The 20,496-nt window shown below is 44.9% G+C and overlaps 2 protein-coding genes across 25 annotated transcripts in view; both read right to left on the bottom strand.

Annotated features, from left to right (window-relative positions):
- Positions 1–400: 400 nt before the first annotated feature.
- On the bottom strand, positions 401–6,136 carry hcfc2 (host cell factor C2). Of its 10 annotated transcripts, XM_061762266.1 has the most exons (16): positions 5,899–6,135; positions 5,130–5,278; positions 4,898–5,058; positions 4,020–4,222; positions 3,864–3,948; positions 3,444–3,547; positions 3,157–3,369; positions 2,919–3,083; positions 2,698–2,762; positions 2,524–2,617; positions 2,405–2,424; positions 2,244–2,336; positions 1,975–2,166; positions 1,380–1,677; positions 926–986; positions 722–862 (listed from the first exon to the last, which is right to left on the bottom strand). In XM_061762266.1, the coding sequence occupies exons 1-16, from the start codon at positions 6,056–6,058 to the stop codon at positions 853–855; spliced, it is 2,073 nt and encodes a 690-aa protein (XP_061618250.1). In that variant the 5' UTR covers positions 6,059–6,135; the 3' UTR covers positions 722–852. The 10 variants fall into 10 exon arrangements, 8 of the variants coding, with proteins under 8 accessions (XP_061618251.1, XP_061618250.1, XP_061618255.1 ...); XM_061762267.1 differs by lacking the exon at positions 1,380–1,677 and having other exon boundaries at positions 401–862; XR_009786526.1 differs by having other exon boundaries at positions 774–862; positions 926–1,677.
- A 1,630-nt stretch (positions 6,137–7,766) lies between these two features.
- Positions 7,767–20,496, bottom strand: part of nav3 (neuron navigator 3) — a 240,426-nt gene continuing 227,696 nt past the window's right edge. For 5 of the 15 annotated variants that reach the window (XM_061761831.1, XM_061761829.1, XM_061761830.1 and 2 more), the window contains 16 exons: positions 20,230–20,357; positions 18,639–18,662; positions 18,079–18,245; positions 16,889–16,969; positions 16,290–16,443; positions 14,605–14,791; positions 13,011–13,108; positions 12,829–12,924; positions 11,967–12,135; positions 11,656–11,891; positions 11,175–11,329; positions 10,707–10,778; positions 10,387–10,583; positions 10,180–10,298; positions 9,283–9,492; positions 7,768–9,151 (listed from right to left, as the gene is read on the bottom strand). In XM_061761831.1, the coding sequence (XP_061617815.1) occupies positions 9,032–9,151; positions 9,283–9,492; positions 10,180–10,298; positions 10,387–10,583; positions 10,707–10,778; positions 11,175–11,329; positions 11,656–11,891; positions 11,967–12,135; positions 12,829–12,924; positions 13,011–13,108; positions 14,605–14,791; positions 16,290–16,443; positions 16,889–16,969; positions 18,079–18,245; positions 18,639–18,662; positions 20,230–20,357 (2,213 nt within the window). In that variant the 3' untranslated portion in view covers positions 7,768–9,031. Of the gene's footprint in view, positions 9,152–9,282; positions 9,493–10,179; positions 10,299–10,386; positions 10,584–10,706; positions 10,779–11,174; positions 11,330–11,655; positions 11,892–11,966; positions 12,136–12,828; positions 12,925–13,010; positions 13,109–14,604; positions 14,792–16,289; positions 16,444–16,888; positions 16,970–18,078; positions 18,246–18,638; positions 18,663–20,229; positions 20,358–20,496 lie in introns of all 15 variants that reach the window. The other 10 variants (XM_061761828.1, XM_061761820.1, XM_061761821.1 and 7 more) reach the window with 5 other exon arrangements.

Below are 20,496 nucleotides of genomic sequence, written 5' to 3'. Positions count from 1 at the left end.
TAAATAAATTCAGTATTAAGACGAAAGCGCAGGCTATTTTGGTCACGACGTAATTACATGCTATCTTCCGTCGTATCGACGTTAGTTGCTAATTAACAACTCATTCTGCTCTACTTTCTCTTATTATACAGTTGTGTGGACGTTTATTTTCTCATTTTTGGGAAATCATTACATTTGATAAGTCAAAATCAAACTAAAACGTGCTACAATGTACTCACCTGACCAAATTAGCTTGGCCAACACCTGTTTACTAATTTGTCTGTGGGGGGGGGGGGGAATAAATAAATAAATACACTCAATTAAAAAGATAATCACAAATCGAAACATTTATTCCACTGTTGTGCTATTGTTCCAATTCCTGAGCGGTATAATAATTATAAATGAAACATGGACACCAAAATAGAATAAAGGTTTAATGGAAATAATAATAAGCGGCAACAGCAACTTACAGTGCAAGTCTCCAAACATCACGTCGAACAAATTCACATTATTACAAGACATTATACGGATTGAAAAACTATACAAATTCATCTATGCGCACACAAAAATGTCATATCTTACATTCCATTCCATCGAACTTGAAATGGTCTCTGCCTTTAGGCCGAAAAAACATGGTACCTAAAAAAATGCAGCCGGCATACAATAATGTGTCTGGTTTTTGTTTGGAACAAAAGTAGTGTATGTTTCAAAATATTACTTTGAATGAAGATATAAAACAACAGTGGTCTCTTTTTCAAAATATCAACAGCATTTTTAAATAGATAAATTATCAAAACGATTTCATATTGTACGTGTAATTCACTGGTGTGTATTGCTTGATTGCCAGAGCGCAGCCTTATTCGTCTCTCACTTTCAGCTGGAGCTGTAAAAGAGTTTCATTATCAAAAACGCAACAAGAAAGCGCGCGTGCGGTTTCTTCTTTCACCTGTCGCCGTCGTCCAACTCATCGCCGTCCGCCTTGGATTCGCCTCGCGCTTTGAAAGCGTCTATAAAGAATGAAAACAGGAGGTGACGTGACCGACGCGCAAAACGGGAGAGAAGACGCGATTGTTTGAAGCCGCGCTTGCTAAAATGTTGTTTTCTTTACGGCCGGTGTCTTCGGACAAAAGTTGAATACATGTACGTGTATATATATTCCTACAAATGTGATACGGTACGTGCAAACACCGTCTACTGTCATCTTCGGTGGCTCTGTGGTGTCGTCTTGTGTTTTAAAAAAGACATTGTAGACGTTCCTACGTGTGCTTTTCAACGGTCCTCCCCCCCCCCATTCGCCAGAGCCAGGAGGAAGTGCTTTTACCCGTGTCGCTGAATGCGGAACGAGCTCGCGCGTATACCGGATTTACTCGATATGCTCGATGGGCGCGTTCGCCGCCGACCTTGAATCCAGCGGATCTGCGTCGCCGGGCCGTAGCCCTGCTCGTTCTTGGCGGCGATGCGGAACACGAGCGCCGGCCGGTTGGAGGCGGAGCGGTCCAGGTGCGCGTTGACCAGGTGGTTAGAGCCGACCGTGCAGAACATCTTGACGCCGCGGTAGATTCGGATGAACGCCAGTTGGCCGGGGCCTTCCGAGCCGGACGAGCGGCTCTTCTTCACCGCCATGTACATGGAATATTCCGAGATCCGGCCCGATGGAGATGTAGGAGCTTCCCACGTGATGTGGACTAAATCGTGAGCCTGCGTTCAACGATGACCGAGGAAGAAAACGATATTATAACAACGGTGAACGTTCCGCTCCCGACCGCAATAGTTCAACGTTTGCCATATAGGCAGACCGTATAAAAGCACTTCGTAAAAGACACTTTTTAAACACATGCCTGGAAATACATTTGATGTCAAGTGAGACAAAAATCCTCATTATTTCAATAAATGGACTTTTTGTGACATGTGCGTCTTGGCTCAATACAAGCTGTTCCTCACCTCACGTCAGTTCTTTTTCTTTCCTACTGTTGTTCACGGTCATAAACGCGCTACCTTGGTGATCTTGACGGCCGAGGGCGCTCCGGGGAAGCCGGGTTGGCACGTCTTGAACTCGCCGACCTGGCCGAAGTCTCCTTGGCCGAAGCAATTGACGCCCGCCACTCTGAAGCGGTAACTCCGGCCCGGATCCAGCTCCTTCTTCTCTCTGTCCCGATAGTCGTCGGGACCCGGCGCCTTCCTCTGACGCTGGAAGGGCCGAAAGGACCGACAATCCGTCAACAGGCTGTTCTCCGAGCGGACGCGAAAAGTGGATCGTCGTTGACCTCTTTGGTGACGGAAGGCAGATAGTAGTGCTGGACCTCAGAAAAGAGGCTCCTGAACACACCCACGTCAAACCACGCGGCTCCCTCTGGATCCTGCACGATGGCCGACTGTAATTAGACTTACGCGCTCGCAAAATAAAAGCCACAGGAATCTAGCTTACCTGATCTGCGGTGTTCTCGGCTAGATGTCGGGGCGGGGCGCAAATGAAAGCAAAGAGACGCTGTGAATGAGTCACAGTTTCGGTTTACTCGTTTTTAGGAGCGTGAGCGTCACATTTACCCCGCTGACGGTGAGCCGAGCGTGACGAACCCTGTCCCCCTTCTTGCGAGCTATCGGATGAGTTCGTCTGATCGTTGCGCAGCTTTGAACCGTCCTGGAATCCCAACCCGTGACGTGTCCACAATTATGACGATACAGCTGAAGTGGTCTTTGCTTTAGAGGACGATCGCATACCTGGGCCGACGCGTTCTCTTGTTCTCCGTTGTTGCGTTCGCTCACGAGGTCAAAGGGGTGGGAATCTGAGGGAATTTCCGTGAAACAAAATATTTAGCACCCTATATACGCTGCTCCAAAAACCTTAGGGCTATTCGGCTTTCCAGTGAAATTTCAGGATGAACCTAAAATGCAGTAGTCGCAAATACCACTTAGGTGATTGAAACTTGGTCTCCGTGTACCTTTTGTCTCTGTGTCTGTTGACATCGAATCCTGTTTGGCTTGAGGACAGACGGGCTGAATCTGGAGGATGTAACGGTCTGCTCCCGACAGGGGACGCCAGGCCACGTGGAGCGTGCCCACGGTGTATTTGACGAGCGTCACCGCGTCTGCGGGGCCCGGTCGATCTGAAAGAAGAGAGACGAAAAACACGATATCGCGCATCCGATTCCGTCAAACTTGAAACCGTCCGCTTCTCACCTGTCTCCAGGTACCAAAGGTCCTTGCGGCACACTTGGTAGAGGTTCTTATGGTAACCGTCTCGGCCGCTCCAAACGTAGAGCCTGGATCCGACGGCGACGGCGCAGTGGCCGGCCCGGGCTTTGGGCCTGCCGGCGTCGTGGTCGTCGCGGCTCTGCGGCCGGGAGCCCACGTCGTCGTACTCTGGGCCCAGGTTCTGCCAGCTCATAGTGTCTGGGAGAGAGGCTTGCAGGTCATCGCCTGCGCCGCGAGAAGCTTCTAACGAAAATGCACTGAGAAGCACTGACCCAAGTCAAGCGCACATAAGGAGTTAGTGCAAATCCATTTAATCCCCGCGGCGTTTCGCTTCTCTGACTCCGGAACGGGAATCCAGCCGCCGAAGACGAACATCCTGCGGGCGCAAGAAACGTCACTTCGTACGGCACCTTTCAAAGTAAAAACGCGGCACTTCTATGGAGACCCTAAAGGGACATGGGGAAAAATAACAATAAAATATGCTTCCTGTGCGCACCGGATGTTTTTTGCTCAAGTGCCAGATGGGCCAGGACATTCGTGTGGAAATGTGGTAAAAACAGTTCAGTTCAACGATAAACATTATTATTATTATCGTCACATATTAAAGAACACATGACAATGATAGATACAGAGGCCACAATTTGCCCAGCCTTGGATGAAAGATTCAAATAAATAACCGTACAATCTCTTACTTGTGTCCAATCACATTGGCAGAGTGAAGGCTCCTGGGTAGTGGCACGGAACCCCTCGTCTCGGGCGTTGACCACACCATTGTGCCTGAGGGAGACAGAGGGATTGTGTCACGCGTATGCTTTGTATGAGTTACTTCTATTTGTCCAACGTCCTACTGAGGTCAAGCTGCCAGAGGTCATCTAATCGGCTGCCTTGCATCCCTCCAAAGAAAAAGAGCTTTGGCGAGCCCGGACCGGTGTAGGCGACGGCGCTGTGCGACTCCCGTGCCGAAGGACCGCCGCCTTTTGTCTCCGGGATGCTCCAGCTTCTGGCCCCCGATACGGACTGCAGCTCCAACTCGTACATGTCGTCCATATACCTGCCGTAGCAAAGCGCAGCTCGTTGCGCGTGGCTTTATTGTAAGGCTGGATTTATTTGGCGAGCGCTGTTATTGCAACCGAGTTGTTAAGTTAACTGATAGTAGCGAGTTCACATAAGCAGTTTGAAAGCTCATTTTTGAGATGTTCAATTGTTCAACCTTTCTTCATTGGTTAAGGATATGTTGACAAACGGGATTTCTTTTCTCTGAGAGGAATCACTTACGGTCTTTTAATACTGTGCATTTTAACATATCATGTCGTACTATTTTGTTTCATTGTTTCACTAGCCACGCTTATGCCTCTCAATTTGTACTCTTGTGCTCAGTTTTTACACTCATTTCAAATATGACTTTCAATGTGCAATAATAATATGCATAACAACTTTCATCCACTGAACATGTGTGCACTGGATAATTTATTACTGTATCAATATCACTGTCAATAAAATGTATCTGTATATCGATTTATCTGGAAGTTGATGATAAGAAAAAAAGCAAAACGATTTTAAAGTTTGTTAGAGGAAAAAAAAGCATATCCAGAAGGGCCAAAAACCCAAAGAGCAAAACTTGTTTTTTCTAAAAGCAAAGGGTGAAAAAAATTATCTTGGACTTTATTTTAAGGCTAAATATAGCCTTAAAACAAGCCCGAGCCTACATGCTCGTCCTTCTACTTACCGTGGGACGTTGCCGTTGGGGTCCTCGCTGACGTTGGCCAGCCCTCCGAACACGTAGCACCTGCTACCCACCAGGGTGAAACTGTGCCCGATACGAGGGCACGGGGGCAAACCGTTCTTGGGCGCTCGGGGCTTCAGTTTCTTCCAAAGCCAGCGACTAGCCTGGACCATCAAATCGGGAAGAATACGTTGGTATGTGTATTATTAGAAACGGGTGACTCCAAAAGCATTACCTGAAGTTCATAGAGGTTGTTGGAGTATTTGCCATACTCCACCATGCCGCCAAAGACCAGGATGCGAGTGCCCTCGCAGACTAAGCCGTGGGCGGCGCAACCGGGTGGGATGTCTCCTCTCACCGCCGGCAGAAACCACTGCTTCGAAACTACAACAAATGTCACTACTTTATAACACTGATACCAGATAACAAGCAACCCTTTATTGCTCAGTGACTGTTTTTTTTTTCAACGTCTTTATGTCTCAAAAGTGTTGTCTGTCAATTGACTGTCTGTTGTCGTACTAGAGCGGCTCCAACTACCCGAAACGAATTCGTTCTGTGTTTTTTGGACATACTTGGCAAATAAAGATGATTCTGATGGATGTGACGTCAAATAACATTTATGCGCTTATGAATGCTGTCACCACTTGTTAATTTATGGTATTTAAGCAAAATCCGACGTGAAATATGTTTAACTTGTTGGAAAGTCGTCAGTAAAAAACAAAAAAACAAAAACTAAACTAAATATATTTGGAAAAATCAACTTCAATACATGAAAAAGTAACTTGTACTTTGTTACGTATAGTTGACTTACCGTTCGCATCTGGACATACTGCAGCTAGCTTACCGGTTCCGCTTGAATATCCACAACTCCAAATTAAATAGTCCGTTTTAGTACAGCGGGCGGGACTTTAACTAGAAAATCTAAAGCCAACAGTTTGCCGTCGGTGACAGTTTTCGCAACGGCTAATGCTAAAAACATTAGCCGCCAGCTAATGTTAGCGTACCAGTGTTGTAAACATGGAGGTCCTCTGCTATCCCTTCGTTTCCGCCGCCAAACACGACAATCAGCTCCCGGATGGCCACCGCCCGGTGTCCGTGTCTGGAACGCGGTATTACGCCCGTAACCGAAGGGACTTTTCGCCATTGGGGCTCTTCGGCGGTCATTTTCCTCTGTGACGAGGTTCAACTTTGGCGCTTGTTGACGGTTCAACGCGAAGGAGACGACCGGAAGTGTGTCCAAAGAGCTTTATATTCAAACAGACAGACATCTCCTCGTTGTTATTGTTCCGCATACAGAACTTGCGTTCAATTTGACAGGCTTTGGAATAAAGGACAGCAATAAAAAAACACACAGACGGAATACAAATATTTTTGGTTTTAATTAAAATACGATTCTTTCTTGTTTGACAGCCACACAAACTTTCATGGTTCAAACACTAATAGTGGACATCTTCGACAAGCGCCCTCTATTGGATCCTGCAAGTAATGCCCATTCTTTATCGCCTCGGCTGCACCACCATGTGGCCGCCCGGCGTCACTGCCACTCGCATCTCCACACGTACAATTGCTTTTATTGACTTTCTCTTTCACGTACTGTATTTATTCTTGTAGTTTTATGTTGAGGCCGTTACAATCATCACACGTGTGTTGTGGAATCTGCTGTAGTAAATCAGTGAGCAGTTTTAATTTTATTTTACATGATGTACACAAAAATATCACTGCAACATTTTACATGTTTTCAAGCACTCATACAATATAAGAGACTTGGAAGGACGACAACCAGTTTTTGCTTGTGTGACACCAAATACCATTTATTATTAGAGCTTTTACAAAGACTACAAAATCCTCAGTCCAGATGAGTTAAATCACTGTCTCTGTCTATTTACATGATATGTTACATACAAATGTACAAAATATAAAACATTAAAGGACAAATGTTTCACCTGAAAAAAAACAAAAACATTCTGCTTCCAAAACCAGAGTAAATGCTCAGGGCCTCGACTGAGAGAGAACTGCGTTCTCCGACCGTGTACGCTGGGGTCAGCGAGTTTGGGAACGAGCGGAGGCCTAGGCTGCAGAGGTGCGTGGAGCTGACAACAGGTAGGATTGCAGACGATGTAGTTTTGTCCTGAGGTGTTATCTTGGGCGGGCGTTTGCTGACCGGTAGCACCTGTCGGTATTTTTTTCTATACAGTACGGTGTGGAGTGAGCTCCAGCGCCTCCGCAGCCCAGCAAGATATTCTAATGACACAATCCAATGGATGTCACGCCAAAGATGGGAGCTTACTGGAAAAGTGCAGGTTTGTGATTTATTTTTTTTTTGTAGTGAGAACGCTTTTCTATCTACACATCTTGCGCCTCCTGCGTCGACACACATCACAAGACGCACACCTGTTTGACTTTTTGCATCTGTTTTTTTTTTTAAACAATAATTTACTTTTTCTTTTCTTTAGCAGGTTAGTGTAACATCCACCGGGCGAATGCATCTTTGATTCTCTGTGCAAGAAGACTGAAGTATTTACAACCCGCCCGAGTGTGCAAAACCAACCCACACGTTTAAAAGAAAGGACAATTGAAAATGGCTTCTGTCCAATGTGAATGTGAATACATAAAGGTAAATCTCTTTTCAATTTGTTTCCCCTGTTAAAAGGCTCAAAAGCATGCTAAGAAAAAAAAGAAGAAAAAAAAACATTTGGTTGTGCTCCTGTCAGTTCAAGTGAGCCCAGCTCAACTGGGTGGAAAAAAAACAAACAAAACCCCCCCACCCCTTTTAATCATATATATATATATATATATATATATATATATATATATATATATATATTTATATATATATATATATATATATATTTTTAAATTTATATATATATATATATATATATTTATAGAATTTTATTTTTTATTTTTTTTTTACAATATTGTTCAGTTTTGAATTCACGTACAATGCAACATGAACTCTTTGATTTTGCACTTTATACCTGTTAGAAAGGGAAACGGGAGGCGGAGCGTCCGTAGTTAAGCATTCATATGACCCTCTTGTCGTCAGAAACCAATGGAAGCAGGAGAGGCCTCCCCCCCGAAACCTTTTTGCTCATTTAAGGCAACGAGAAAGCACCAGTATCATTAAGGTGTTTTGTCTGACTGCACGTTATGTCACGGACGTCTGCGTACAAACGTTCACGTTCTTTAACGAGCGACTCGCAGGGTATTTTCTTTCACGAACCGGGGCGTGCGTGCGTTATTTGGCAGTAACACGAAAGGGGGGCGACGTTGGCACTTATCCATTTTCTTCACAGTAGCATTAATGTGGAGGATCGGTTGTTGACATGCAAGCGCAGCGAGGTGACTGGCTGATAAATACTCAGGTAGAGCCCACCTCCATTATGGCCACAGAAGATCATCGTATCATCTAAACTAAACAAAAAAACAGTACAATTTGGACAAAATCGGCCTGAGGATCCACCGTGGTGGTACAGTGGCCGGACCCTTTGGACCAATGACTCTGAGAGTCTGTGAGAAGCACCTCTGTAAACAAAGAAATACGTCAACAATAGTACCTGCCCGCCTCCCTACTCACGTTGTAAACATCTGTAATGTAACTGGGATCGAACACAGAGAAAATATTCCAGTTCCGAAGATGGGGAACAGAATTGCGGCTGAGCCTAGCATTTCATTTGTCATTGGAAGCAAACTCGAAACAACCCTTTGTGCACTTACATGAGAAGTTGTATTCTAAAAATGTGCCACACTACAATATAGGATGGCTCAAATCGGGCTGGCCCATGAAGTGACACATCTTAACTCAGAGACAAGCTTTGTATGTCGAGGAGGAGCTAAGTTTAGCGTGGGTTGCGAGTGGAAGTTACGCAACGTCTTTGCCGCATAAGAAAAAGAAAAAAAAATTGAATCAAATGTCAGCCATTTACTTTGAAATGATAAATGGGGGTCATAGTTTCAACTATTAGTAGGCAGGGCTCAGTCCCGATTGCCAGAAATAACAATTTCAATTGATTTTTCACAATTCAGTGATGAACCAGGATGATATATAGATATATTTTTTTCTTGCCCTCACCTGGTAACAATACCACACAACTTGTCATGTATTTGCACTTTCGGCATGTCCGGTTAGCCTCGCTTTCATAGCGCCGACTCCAGCGAGGAGTCCAGCTGGTCGTCGTGGTGACTGGCGCTGTCGCTGTCGCAGCTCTGCGCGCTGGAGTAGTTGGCCGCCTCCTGCAGCCTCAGCAACATGTTCATCTGTAAGCGTGGGGGGGGGGGGGGAAAGGTAAATCATATCGAAAGGTCGGATTATCTTCAGCATCCGCACAAGCACTCGAATGATAAAATGAAGTTAAGAGTCGACTGTGATATCATGGCCTGTCTCCTACCAGGGGATCTCCCTCGGCGTCGCTCTGGGACACCTGCTTGGACGAGGCCCCCTCCTTGGACGAGCTGTAGCCGTCGTAGCCCACGTCCTCGGGCCGGAGCTGGAGCAGCGACTGGCCGTCCTGCGGCTGCACGGGAGCGGCGGCGTGCCACGGGTACGTGTCGCTCACCCACTTGGACGGGTCTTCCCACGCCGCCCTCTTGCCGTACAGCTGCAAGGTCATCGAAACGCGTCGTTTTTACGGGCCGTAACCAACTGCGATCGGTCCGGCCGACATTTCCGGGGCCCCTTTTGTGATTATCGGGGCCTAAAATGCCTGAAAACAGATTACCTTCGCTCTCACGTAGGGCATCGGGCTGATTGTATTGTATTGCAAGCTCGCGCATCATTCTCGGGGACGGGCAGCGGTTGAATTTGCGCGTATTGTTGTGATTTCTCGTCGACAGCGATCTGCCTCGTGCGTCACCGCGGAGGGTCTGCTCTGTGCCGGCTCATTAATTGAACAAAAGGGCTCGACTGAGTAAAGCTGTCGCAGGAGACTACTCTCAAATAAGCTGAAACCAAGGGTATAGAACAGTGATTCTCAAAGTGCGCTACGCGGGCTCCGAGTGGTATCCGCAATATCATTATTCAATCATATTTTCTTTAGTTTCCTAAATTTAAGTGCGGCGCTAATGATCAAACTGTGCATAATGTTACAGTGGCCCACGATAATATTCAATCTAATTCTTTTGGGGAATAAAACCCGTCTCGTTTTTGTTGACTCGGGTCTAAAATACTGGTGTGATTTAATGTTAGTCATGACGGTATTACTTGGAGAGCTCAGTATTTTCTTTTACGTGGTATTGGTGTCAAAGTTCATGAACCGGCGTGACAGTAGACAGTGCCTTCTGCTCACCTGAAGTCCTTCCCGGACAGCTTCCAGCAGGTAGGGCACCAGGGAGTAGTTCCATAGGTCGGTGAACCACACTCGCGATCCCTCCACATCCATGGGACACGACAGGAAGAGACGGGGACCTGCCGGGGACCGAGTCAAGTCAAGTCCAGATCCTTTCAAATCCTACTAGGTTTTGACACCGTGTGCGCGCGGGTGCGGGTGTCTGACCTATGGTGACGTCGGAGGAGCTGTGGGCCTCCAGGAAGCCGTTGAGGTGCTGCCACGTCTTAGGAATCCAGTCGATGATCTTTATGAGGTCGTTGCTGCGCACGTTTTTGTGGATCTCCGTCTCGATCAGCTTCCGCCGCAGGAAGCGGCCCAGGAAGCCCTTCACGGGTTCCGTGTGGTTGGTGCACAACACCCACCTGTGAGCGGAGGAGGAAGAGGAACTCTCATTACAAATAATCGGCGCTGCGCTGAGGAACAAGGGACATTAATGTCAAGCCTGTGAGATGTCAGACAGATGTAATTCAATTTTGGAGACAAACCTGAAGTTGTGATGTAGCTCCAGGTTGGGAGAGGATGACACTCCCTGGTTCATGGTCCCAATGACGTAAGGGCTAAAGGAGACAACATGGTCGTCATGGGGCACGGGAGATTATTTTAGGAAGTTTTTCACTTCCTATATTGAGCAGGCACATATTTTACATATTCCAAAATTTTCATGGCACACCGTGCACACACACACAAAAAACAATTCAGAACTGTCACTGAAATAACGATGACCTTGTCTCAATTTGCTCACAAATTTAAATAGTGTGAAATCTGGGCCTGCTTCGTTGAACACAAAGCTATTGTTCTGTTGTACGAATTGCGCTAGACGAATACATAGCTTCTGCCATCTAGCGGGAGCGCATTTAATTGTTCTGCCGGTCACTATACTTCGATGGCATTGATAGAGAAATCACTGCGCTACAAAACCCCGCCATCCCCTTAGTAACCGCAGCGCAACCCACCATTTGTGGTACTTGCAGTTGAGGAAACCGTTGAATATGTCGCTCAGGGAGCTAATGTGGTGGAGGTTGTCCAGAATGACCACAGTGGGGAGCTTCGCGTCCGTGCCCTCGGAGTTACAGCGCTCCGCCAGGTTGGACAGGTACTGACGCAGGTCCTGGAAGAGGAAAGCGGGACACTGTGGAACCGCGGACGAGGATCCAAGGATCGATTTATTTCGAGAAGGATATACAAGACTTAGCATTTTGCTTCATTCTGTGACCATACTTGAAATGAAATGAAAGGAAATGCCATTCATCCGTTACAAACACTCAAAAACATCAACGTATTTTTGTTATGTGTTTGTTTTATAATAAAAATAGCACCGCGCAGTATTGTACACGGCACTTTATAAAAACAAGATGAGCACTTGGAAGCGAAGTTCCCCGTATCACCCGCGTTTGAGGATCCCGTACTGTTTGCTGTCTGTATCGGTGCGCCCACCTTGCTGGAGTTCTGGTCCACGTTGAAGCTGGCCACGTTGTGCTCGGTCACCTCCTGCCCCGTCTGGGAAATGATGAACTCGGCCAGCTTGGCGGCCAGGAAGGACTTGCCGGTGCCGCTGGGCCCCGAAAGGATGATGCGGCGGTGTTCCATCAACAGGTTGAGGTACCGCTGGATGATGGGCTTGGGGATGAGCGTGTCGAACACCAGGCTGTCGATGCTGCTGTCCTTCACGCCTGCGAGGAGGAGGAGGAGGAGGAGGAGGCGTCGATGTCGTGCTCAGCCTGAAACGGGAAGTCCCTCGTTCGTACCTTTGAGGTTGACCTTGACGACGTTGCTTTCGCCCACCAGGTAGCCGCAAGGCAGCAGCTCAGGCACTTCGGAGGAGTGGGCGCGGACCACCTCGCCCATCCTGTAGCAGACGATGCTGTCCGAGCTCAGGCCCAGACTGGTCACCGGGTCCACCCGAAATACGTACTCCTGCGAGCCCGGAGGGAGGGATTTTAGCAAGAACATAACTCATCTTTCTAATGTTGTAATTATCCTTTTTATAATCAATCATTGGTTCATTATGTAATCAAAGAAAATGTCACATTTGATTCTTTTTTTCTTTTTTTAGGATGAATTTTACGATACATTAATTAAGCAATCGAGATGAATTAATGCATTTTCAATTACCAAAACTTAGGGAAAACATTTAATAGTTTATTTTAATAAGAAAATAATGAATCCTCGTTTTTATTGTACTTATTCTAGCTCTAATGAATTTCATTATAATTCATACAACTTTAATAGAATACATATACTTACAAATTTGCTGCATGCATATTGTTTTTTTAAATAATATAAATAAATATTTCATTGTTTTATTTTCCCATAAATCCATTCAATAATTATGAAACAACATTCACTAATAATAAAAATAAAATAAAATACTAATACATTTTGATAAACCAATTTTAGGAAGAAACAGCTTAATTCCATGAGAGTGACGTTGGGTTGACTTCATATTGTTGGATACATTATGCATGCTGGAGGATTAGACTTTCTCCATGGCTTGAACCCTACTTTAAAACAATGCACAGTAAAGTGCGAAGCTGTGCGTATACACAGAGCAAAAACCTAATGTCTGCCTAGGACTTTTGCACGACACTTTATCGGCTTCCGTCTTACCTTGAAGAGACGTCTGATGACCCCATCCAGGACGTCCCACTTGGTTTTCCCACTCACGCCTATGGACCCAATCAGGTACTCGTGCATTTGCGTTCCCTGTTGACGGATCAATCCGGACGTAAACTATCTGGAATATAAAATACCGTGCGACGCGATGGGAGACGACGGCCGTCACCGCTAACCTTGGTCGTGCTCGGCCCGCTGCTGATGCTGACCACTATCCGCACGCTGCGGCCTTCTTTGCGCAGGTTCCCCTCGTAGCTGTCGTCGAGCAGAATATCTAAAGGTCAAACACAGCGAGCGTAAGTTAACATGCTTTTAGAGTTTCCATACACTTAAGTGATATAATGTGCATTATACTGAGTGGGTTGATACCGATTATAACCAATACTCATTTGCAGTAAAAGGGAAAATACTGCCGTCACAATTTTGAATACCGTCATACAAACTCCAACAGCTGACTTTGTTTAAATGCATTAAAGCAAATGTTTAATAAACAGCTTTCCTGATTTAGAACATGTCATTTATTTGTAATTTTTTTATTTTAGACAGCGGCATGTCTTATCACCTTAAATGAAAACTTAAGACGAATAAATAGCTCCTAAGTTTTCCAAAATTTCAATATGTCAAGTGTTAATCTTTCACTTATCTTTGTTTTAAGTTTAAACAAAAACAAAAAGTGCAAGGAGTTTCCAGGGTCAGCAGCATCTCTGATCATGTTAATTGGACATTTAAATAAATAAATAAACAAACACTTCCCTGAAGTTTACCCAGTTTCCAATTGATCTCTTATCGTCAGCCAGATTTGAAAAAAAAAAGGCTGATGCTGACATGCGTCCAAATGCCCATAATTATCTATGGCTAGTTTGTAAGGCATATGTTCCAACATTTGAAATTGAAAAACACAAATGTCATCTTCTTTAAATGTTAATAAAGAATTTATTATCATTATTACCATTACACATGAAATGGATACCTTTCTGGAAATTGTCAAGCAAATTGTACCGCAGTATGAAAAGTGGTATGATATTAAGTGGAAAATATGCGCACTAGCGTCTGACACAATTGCTATGAGGTAATTCGTTTTCCTTTGCGTATTTTGACCTTTACTACTACTACTGCATCTATTTGCCACATTTGATTGCACAAAATTGTAACTTAACTCATTCACTGCCAGCCTTCCCAGTTAACATGGATATTTGACTTCTAAAGGCGTCAATTGCAGTGAATGTGTGAATTGCTCATGTAACACACATGATTTGACTTATTTTCATTCACCGTCAAGTTATTGGCTTTATTTGTAACGCCTCCCACTTCTTCTTCTGTAATCTCCGTTCTTCATTTTGGACAGCTTACTTAGTATTCATCTGGCATCTCTGCATCCTAGGGCTCTGTGCTGCGGTGATAACGGTCTGCCGGCCCACCGGTCCTGAAACGCCTCGGTGCTCTCGCTCAGCCCGCCGTCAAATAATGACAAGGGCCAGTCCTCGCAGGAGAGCTTTGCTTTTGTAATTACGGCGCAAGCGAGAGGGAGGAACTCAACGACCTTTCAAAAGCACGTGGCAAACGTCAATAAAATATAATTTCATCCACAAAATCAGTTCTAATTGGCATTCGAAGACTCTGCCAGGCAAACATGTTCTGGTTTCTTCGGTGAAAAGGTCAACTTAAGCGACTTTTTTGTTTTCTCACACCTCCGAACAAATGTCAGGCTGCCAAAGCGGATCGGGCCCGACGCTTCCGATTGACGCCGGCGCAGGCTGACGCTCAACTGACCTGACATGATAGTGTCGGTGATGTTGAGGTTGTTGAGAGAGAGGCCCAGGGACTGGCGCGAGGAGGACGAGGACGTGCTGGAGGTCTCCGAGGGCGGCCGGGCCGTCTTGGCGGGTGCGGCCGTCGGCGTGGCGCTGCCGCTGGACTTGAGGCGGTCGTTCTCCGCTTTTAGGGTCTCGATCTCATTCTGCTCATCGAGAGGGACGGGGCGGCATAAGATGGAACATTTGCACAAGCGACATTTATTTGCAGTCAGGACGCAAAGGGGTGATTGTTTTCTGCTGTGGAAGGAATCTCAGAATATCGAGATGTCTCCTTAACGCCACAAAAAGTTGCTACATTTCGTTGCTAGTTGCTTTTTAAAAATGTTCCCCTAAACATAACAACTCCGATTGTCATGGATGTCCATCCGTTCTCTATACTGATTAACCTCACTCCCTGCAAAAAACTGACAAATTATAACCAGTGTGATAAGTTTACATTAACTGTGCTGTAATTCTTTTTCCTTTCTGCATTTTGAACAAGGACACCCTTGACCTAGACACCTGGGAACTGTTTTAAATTGTGAAAAATAGCCTAGAATGTCCCATCTAAGTCTTTTTTTTGGTTGTTTTTTAAAAAATATATGACAAACTACAGAACATTAGTATAATCAAACTAAAATGTCTTAGAAAGATGCACTCTGAATGAACACAAGCGGAAAAGTAGATCAAGTTGTTGTGAATCACAAGTTTCAAAAGGAATCAAACCAACTGCGTAAAAACTTCAAAACTGTAATTGTCAACACAAAGACAAATAAATGACAGAACAAGTCAGAAAATAAGTACGTACAATTCTTGATTCTAAAATGGCAGTCATCCCAGAAATAACACCAAATCATACTGCTCTACTGATGTGCTCAGCTAAATAAAATTTGGACAAATATTATCCAAAACACTTTTCCTGCTTTAAATCACGAGTTCGATTAGTGGAATCTATTTCCTTATGAAAACAAACATATCTCATTAGGTTAGACCAACTAGTAAAGCTCACGTAGTCCACATTAAAGTTGCATTGAAGTACTACTACAAAGACAATCCAATTAAAGCTGCAATCACAACGCGACGCAACAGATCAAATCGGATACAAACGATATTCAAAGCCGCTGCTCGTGCTCAGGTAAAACGCTCTTCCAGAAGCAAATAAAAGGCACCACTTTGCGGCATGCTGTTGTTGAGCCTCAAATCGCTGTATCGGAGTTAAAGGCTGTAAGCGCCTTTTTGATCATCAAGGCTCCCTTTGTGGTGAAGGTGAAATCTGCGATAAGAAGCCTTACGTGATCCCTTGATCGCGAGGGAGACGATTGGATTCTATTGCGGCCACTTAAGTGAAGCGCACAACAATAGTCATTTACTCTGCGCTTCTTAAATACCTCATCACCAGCAGCGATTCTCATGGCAGTCTAGTGAAGGCAAAAGAATCACTGCCTCGATACAGTTCAGTTGGATTCAAATACATTTGCATTTAATCTTGAAGAACTGTTCGTTCTTCATGTTTTACTTCTACACTATCCTTTATTTTGATGTTGGTCATGAGAGTGGTACTTGGAGAGTAGAAGTATTTTTTCATGTAATACTTGGTGTAAAAAGTCTAAGAACCACCGACCTACAGTATATTTCCCGGTGTATACTAATACAATACTTCACCTGCATGCGATTCATGGCTTCCCGGATCTGGTCCAGATGGTGGGCCGAGCTCAGCGCCTCCAGGCGGATGTCGGTCAGCTTGAGCTCCTTCTCCCTCAGCTCGTTCTTCAGCTGCAGGATGATCTCGGCCTCGGCTTCGGTGCACTCGCACAGCCTGCGAGGGGCGTTGCGCACGGCGGTGGGGGATGGAGGGATGAGGAGGGCGTCATTTTCAGGTGTGTGTGGGGGGGGGGGGGGTACAGCAAAAACAACACAAATATACAAGAATGGAAGCTTCAAAGGAACCAAGGGATGTGGAGTCAGTGGTGAAAACTTGCAACGGCGGGAGCGTCATCATTTGGTGCTAAATGTGTGAAAACAATGACATGCTATACCAATCAAGTTTATGTGGGATTGGTGATACACGTCCTTTTTTAGTTCTCAAACACACTGCATTGTCTTTCAAAAATGCAACTGAGGTGCACTGAACACACTCACATGCTGAAACCGATCTTTGCTTGCAGTGAGCATAGCCTGTTTCTAGTTTTTGTAACACATTAAGGCAGAGCAAAGTCAAACAAACACTACACACACACACACACAGCTTCCCAGTCGGTTACCGAGATCGGTGCTTGTAGACCACGTGACCGTTTAGCTTTTTCTTTGCCGTCCAAACGGGGGAGGTATCGCATAGGCACTTGCTACTTACGGCGTGGAGGGGAGGAGGGATGTGAAGACGTGAAAGAAAAGGATGCGGAAAAGTGAGGGTGGAAGACAAACAAAAGAGGTGAAACAAAAGTGAGCAATTAAAAAAGGATAGAGAGAACTGAAGAGGAAAAAAAAACAAACAAACAAACATGTACAGTGAACCCCACTATTTGTGGAGGATAGGAAATGAACACTGCTGTAAATTGACCCCCCCCCCCCCAAAAAAAAAGGGGTTGGGATTATGTATATGTGCCATAAAATGTAGCAAATAATTTCAAATTTAGAGGGCCATAAAGCACCAACACCAAGCATCTAGCATGTACGCAGTCAAGAACCCGTTTAGTTAAGGACCGTCAACAAAACGCATCCCAAATGCAGACGAAAAAACTACGTGAATGACTTAAACCTAAAAACGACATTCAGATTCCACCAGATTGTGTCAAAGTAAAACATTTGTTGCTTTGATCTGAGTGCAAAAAGAGTCAACGGATGAGATTTTCAGCGAATAGCAAGGGATAGCTTCAAATTTTTTTTAAATAAATTTAGGGAATATGCACAATTGTGAATGCTGAACTGGAAATATGCAGGGGTTCACTGTAGTGTGCCCAATCCAATGATATGAGATGTATCAACGATTCTGCCTTGCTCTGTTTTGATTGACACTATCAGAGAGTTACCCCAACCAAGGCAATCGTGATTTAAACAGTTCGCATGCAGATTCGTATTAACTGTGAATGTCTTTGTGATGGCTATAAATGTTTTTTTTTGGTTGTTTTTTTTGTTTTTTAGAATTGCCAACATTAAATTAGGTTCATAATGGGTAAACAAATGGTATACCTATCAAAAGTAAGATTGGAGCAACACTATTCAACTGACTGGTATTTCCTGAACCCATGTAAATGTATAAGACATGCTGAGGAAGAACCGATTAGATTTTAACACCTCCAGCAATTGGAGCTCCACCTACAGGGTGAGTAGCATTATGGCCTCTTGAGGTCAATGCCATAGCTATTTTCGCCAAAACACCTTTTTTTTTTGATACAAGAATCTTATAATTGTGAAAGTGCGCCAAATAGGTGTGATGATGTGCGTGGAAGCTCACTCGGCAGCAGAGGGTGAAGAACGCAGCGTCGCGACGCTGCCCTGCCGGTTGACGTGCTGCAGCTTGGGCGAGGACGGCAGCGAGTCGCTCATCTCCTCCATCTCGTCGTGGGTCGACTGCGACTTGGTCTTCTTCTTGCTGAAGGCGTGCTTGAACGAGCTGCGGAGCTGGCCGACACAAAGGAAAACAGGGCGAGGGTCAGTATCGCCAAGGCGACGACCTCCTCGGTGACAATTTCTATCGGAGATCAGGAGGGTACGCCGTGCTGTTTTCCAAGCAATGCTCACTGCTGGTGGAGGTAAGAGGAAGGCAAATATCAAGGCTGTAAGTAGAGAATGAAATGAAGGCGGGAAAGGTGAAACAGCTTTTTATTTATTTTGTTTCTGTCTAAAAATGAACAGGCAATGACGGGGCAGCCGTATCCATGCTGATGTTTCCAGAAAAGATAGAAGAGAGGTTGCTTTTAGAGGGCAAAAAGGGGGGAACTGAAAAAAGGAGCGAATGGTTGGAGGGAGGGGATGGGTAACAACCACTGCACACGTTCAAAGGACACAACTGACCTGAGCCGGGATGGAATCAGCCACCTGAAGATGCAGAATACACCCAGCGTTAACCACACACGAACACACACATACACACGCGCCAGCTCACACGCATAGCGGGAATTACTCAACTGGCGTCAGAAACACAAGTGAGACATAAACGTTGGGATGGTTAGCCCTTGGCAGAGGTTTGCTATCTATTGAGTAAAGGCAAAATTGGTCCCAAGGCACATATTTTGCAGGAGAAAAAGATCACGGCGAATCACCAAAACAAAAATTTCACAAAAAAGTATATACAAGTGGTGCCTTGAGAAACAAGATTACGACGCATAGTAATTTTTTACAGAAAATGCAGAATATATGCCTGTGAGTAGTGTTATATTGTGTGTCTACATGTCTTGATGCACCGTTTGTGTTCAAATAGCCTTTTGCTTTAAGGGTCACACGACCGTGACTATCGATGCTATTTTTTAGCCTGTCTATGGCATTTTGCACTCTTTTTTTGAAGAACTATCTGCCAAACTGATTCTCATTGTAAGGTGAGTTGCGTTCACTGCCACCATGCAGTGCTCGTATATCCAATTTTTGCTCACAACTAAAAAAAACATCGTCTGAACAATGACTCGTATCTCAAAAAACAAGGCACCGCTGTATACTACAATACTATAATGATGACATCAATGAGTGGATGAGTGGAAGGAGCGCATTTAATTGTTCTCCCTGTCACTACACGTCACTGGCATTGATACGTCAACAAAAATATAATATAAATATAAATACATTATTTGCAGTAAATGATAATTATCGGGCCAATTAAGTGAAATTGGATAATTTCATGCGGCACACCTGATGCTCTCGCGTGACTCGTGGTTGAGAATCACTGCCTTCGTCTCACGTGGAATTATGAAATTTATTAGTCTGTCATGGGTCACACGAGGCACCAGACTGGTTTTCTCCTCATTCCATTTTCCAGCTTCCATGGTGCGCCGAGACAGTATTTGTACGAATGAATCATTCATTGCATCTTTAATTAGGTGCTAATATGCATTTAGTACTAATGAGCCCAATTTAGCAACTGCAGAGACTGCAAAGTGGAATTGGCTGAGCAGCAAAAAAAAATAAAAAAATAATTAATTAAAAAAAAATACCCACCAGGGAGGTGACATATTTAGAAAAAAAGAGTAAAGGTCCACATCGGAGTCATGTTTTTAAAGATTATGTACGTATCTGGGGGCCTTCCTTAGGGTACGTGCATGGGATTAAGAGCCTTCTAAAAAGCACTTTGGCAGTCGCAAAAGTGTTTGCCGCTTCTGCTTCGACTTCTCAACTCGCCTTAGAGAGTCGACGAGCACTTACCGCCACTCAATTGGGATGTTTACAAAAAGATGAGCAACCGTAGCTTTCACACTAGAATCGGCCGGCGGTTTTGCAGCCTCATCGGCGCGCTGGTGTTAACATGAAATCCCCGAGTGGTCCTCAAACAGTAATTGCGGGGTGGTCGACCCCATGTTGAAGATGACTCTGTAACCTAGCAACTGTGATATGATGACCATGACCATCATATCCTGAGAGTGAGGGATGAGTATGCATATGTGTGTGGTCCACCGACCCAGTTCTTCTTCTTCTTCTTGTTCTTGTCCTCGGCATCCTTGCCCATGCTGCCCATGCTGGAGTGGCTGGCCGCGCTGTTGATGCTCGACATGCTTTCGGATGAATGCTGCCGTCTTATACGCAGGTCTGGATAAAGCCCACAAATTATGATTAGTATCGTCGTGTGAATCGGCCGTACAAATGTGTTGCTGCGGAGCAAAATTGGAGTTTAGGGCCCTCTATTTCTTTTTTCAAATTTCTGATCTTTGTGAGATGAACAGACAAT

This window comes from Phyllopteryx taeniolatus, chromosome 22 (assembly GCF_024500385.1).
Source record: "Phyllopteryx taeniolatus isolate TA_2022b chromosome 22, UOR_Ptae_1.2, whole genome shotgun sequence".
Lineage (NCBI taxonomy): Eukaryota > Metazoa > Chordata > Actinopteri > Syngnathiformes > Syngnathidae > Phyllopteryx > Phyllopteryx taeniolatus.
Note: the sequence above shows the minus strand (reverse complement) of the source record. Positions and strands in the feature narration are given on the sequence as shown.

Bases quoted from the DNA above. Each gene is read 5' to 3' on its own strand.
- hcfc2 (XM_061762265.1), bottom strand. From the start codon at position 6,058: ATGACCGCCGAAGAGCCCCAATGGCGAAAAGTCCCTTCGGTTACGGGC. The intron at 5,059-5,129 runs GTAATGCTTTTG...TTGATGGTCCAG, and splicing joins ACAACCTCTATGAACTTCAG to GCTAGTCGCTGGCTTTGGAA. The intron at 4,223-4,897 runs GTAAGTAGAAGG...TTGCTACGGCAG, and splicing joins CCCAACGGCAACGTCCCACG to GTATATGGACGACATGTACG.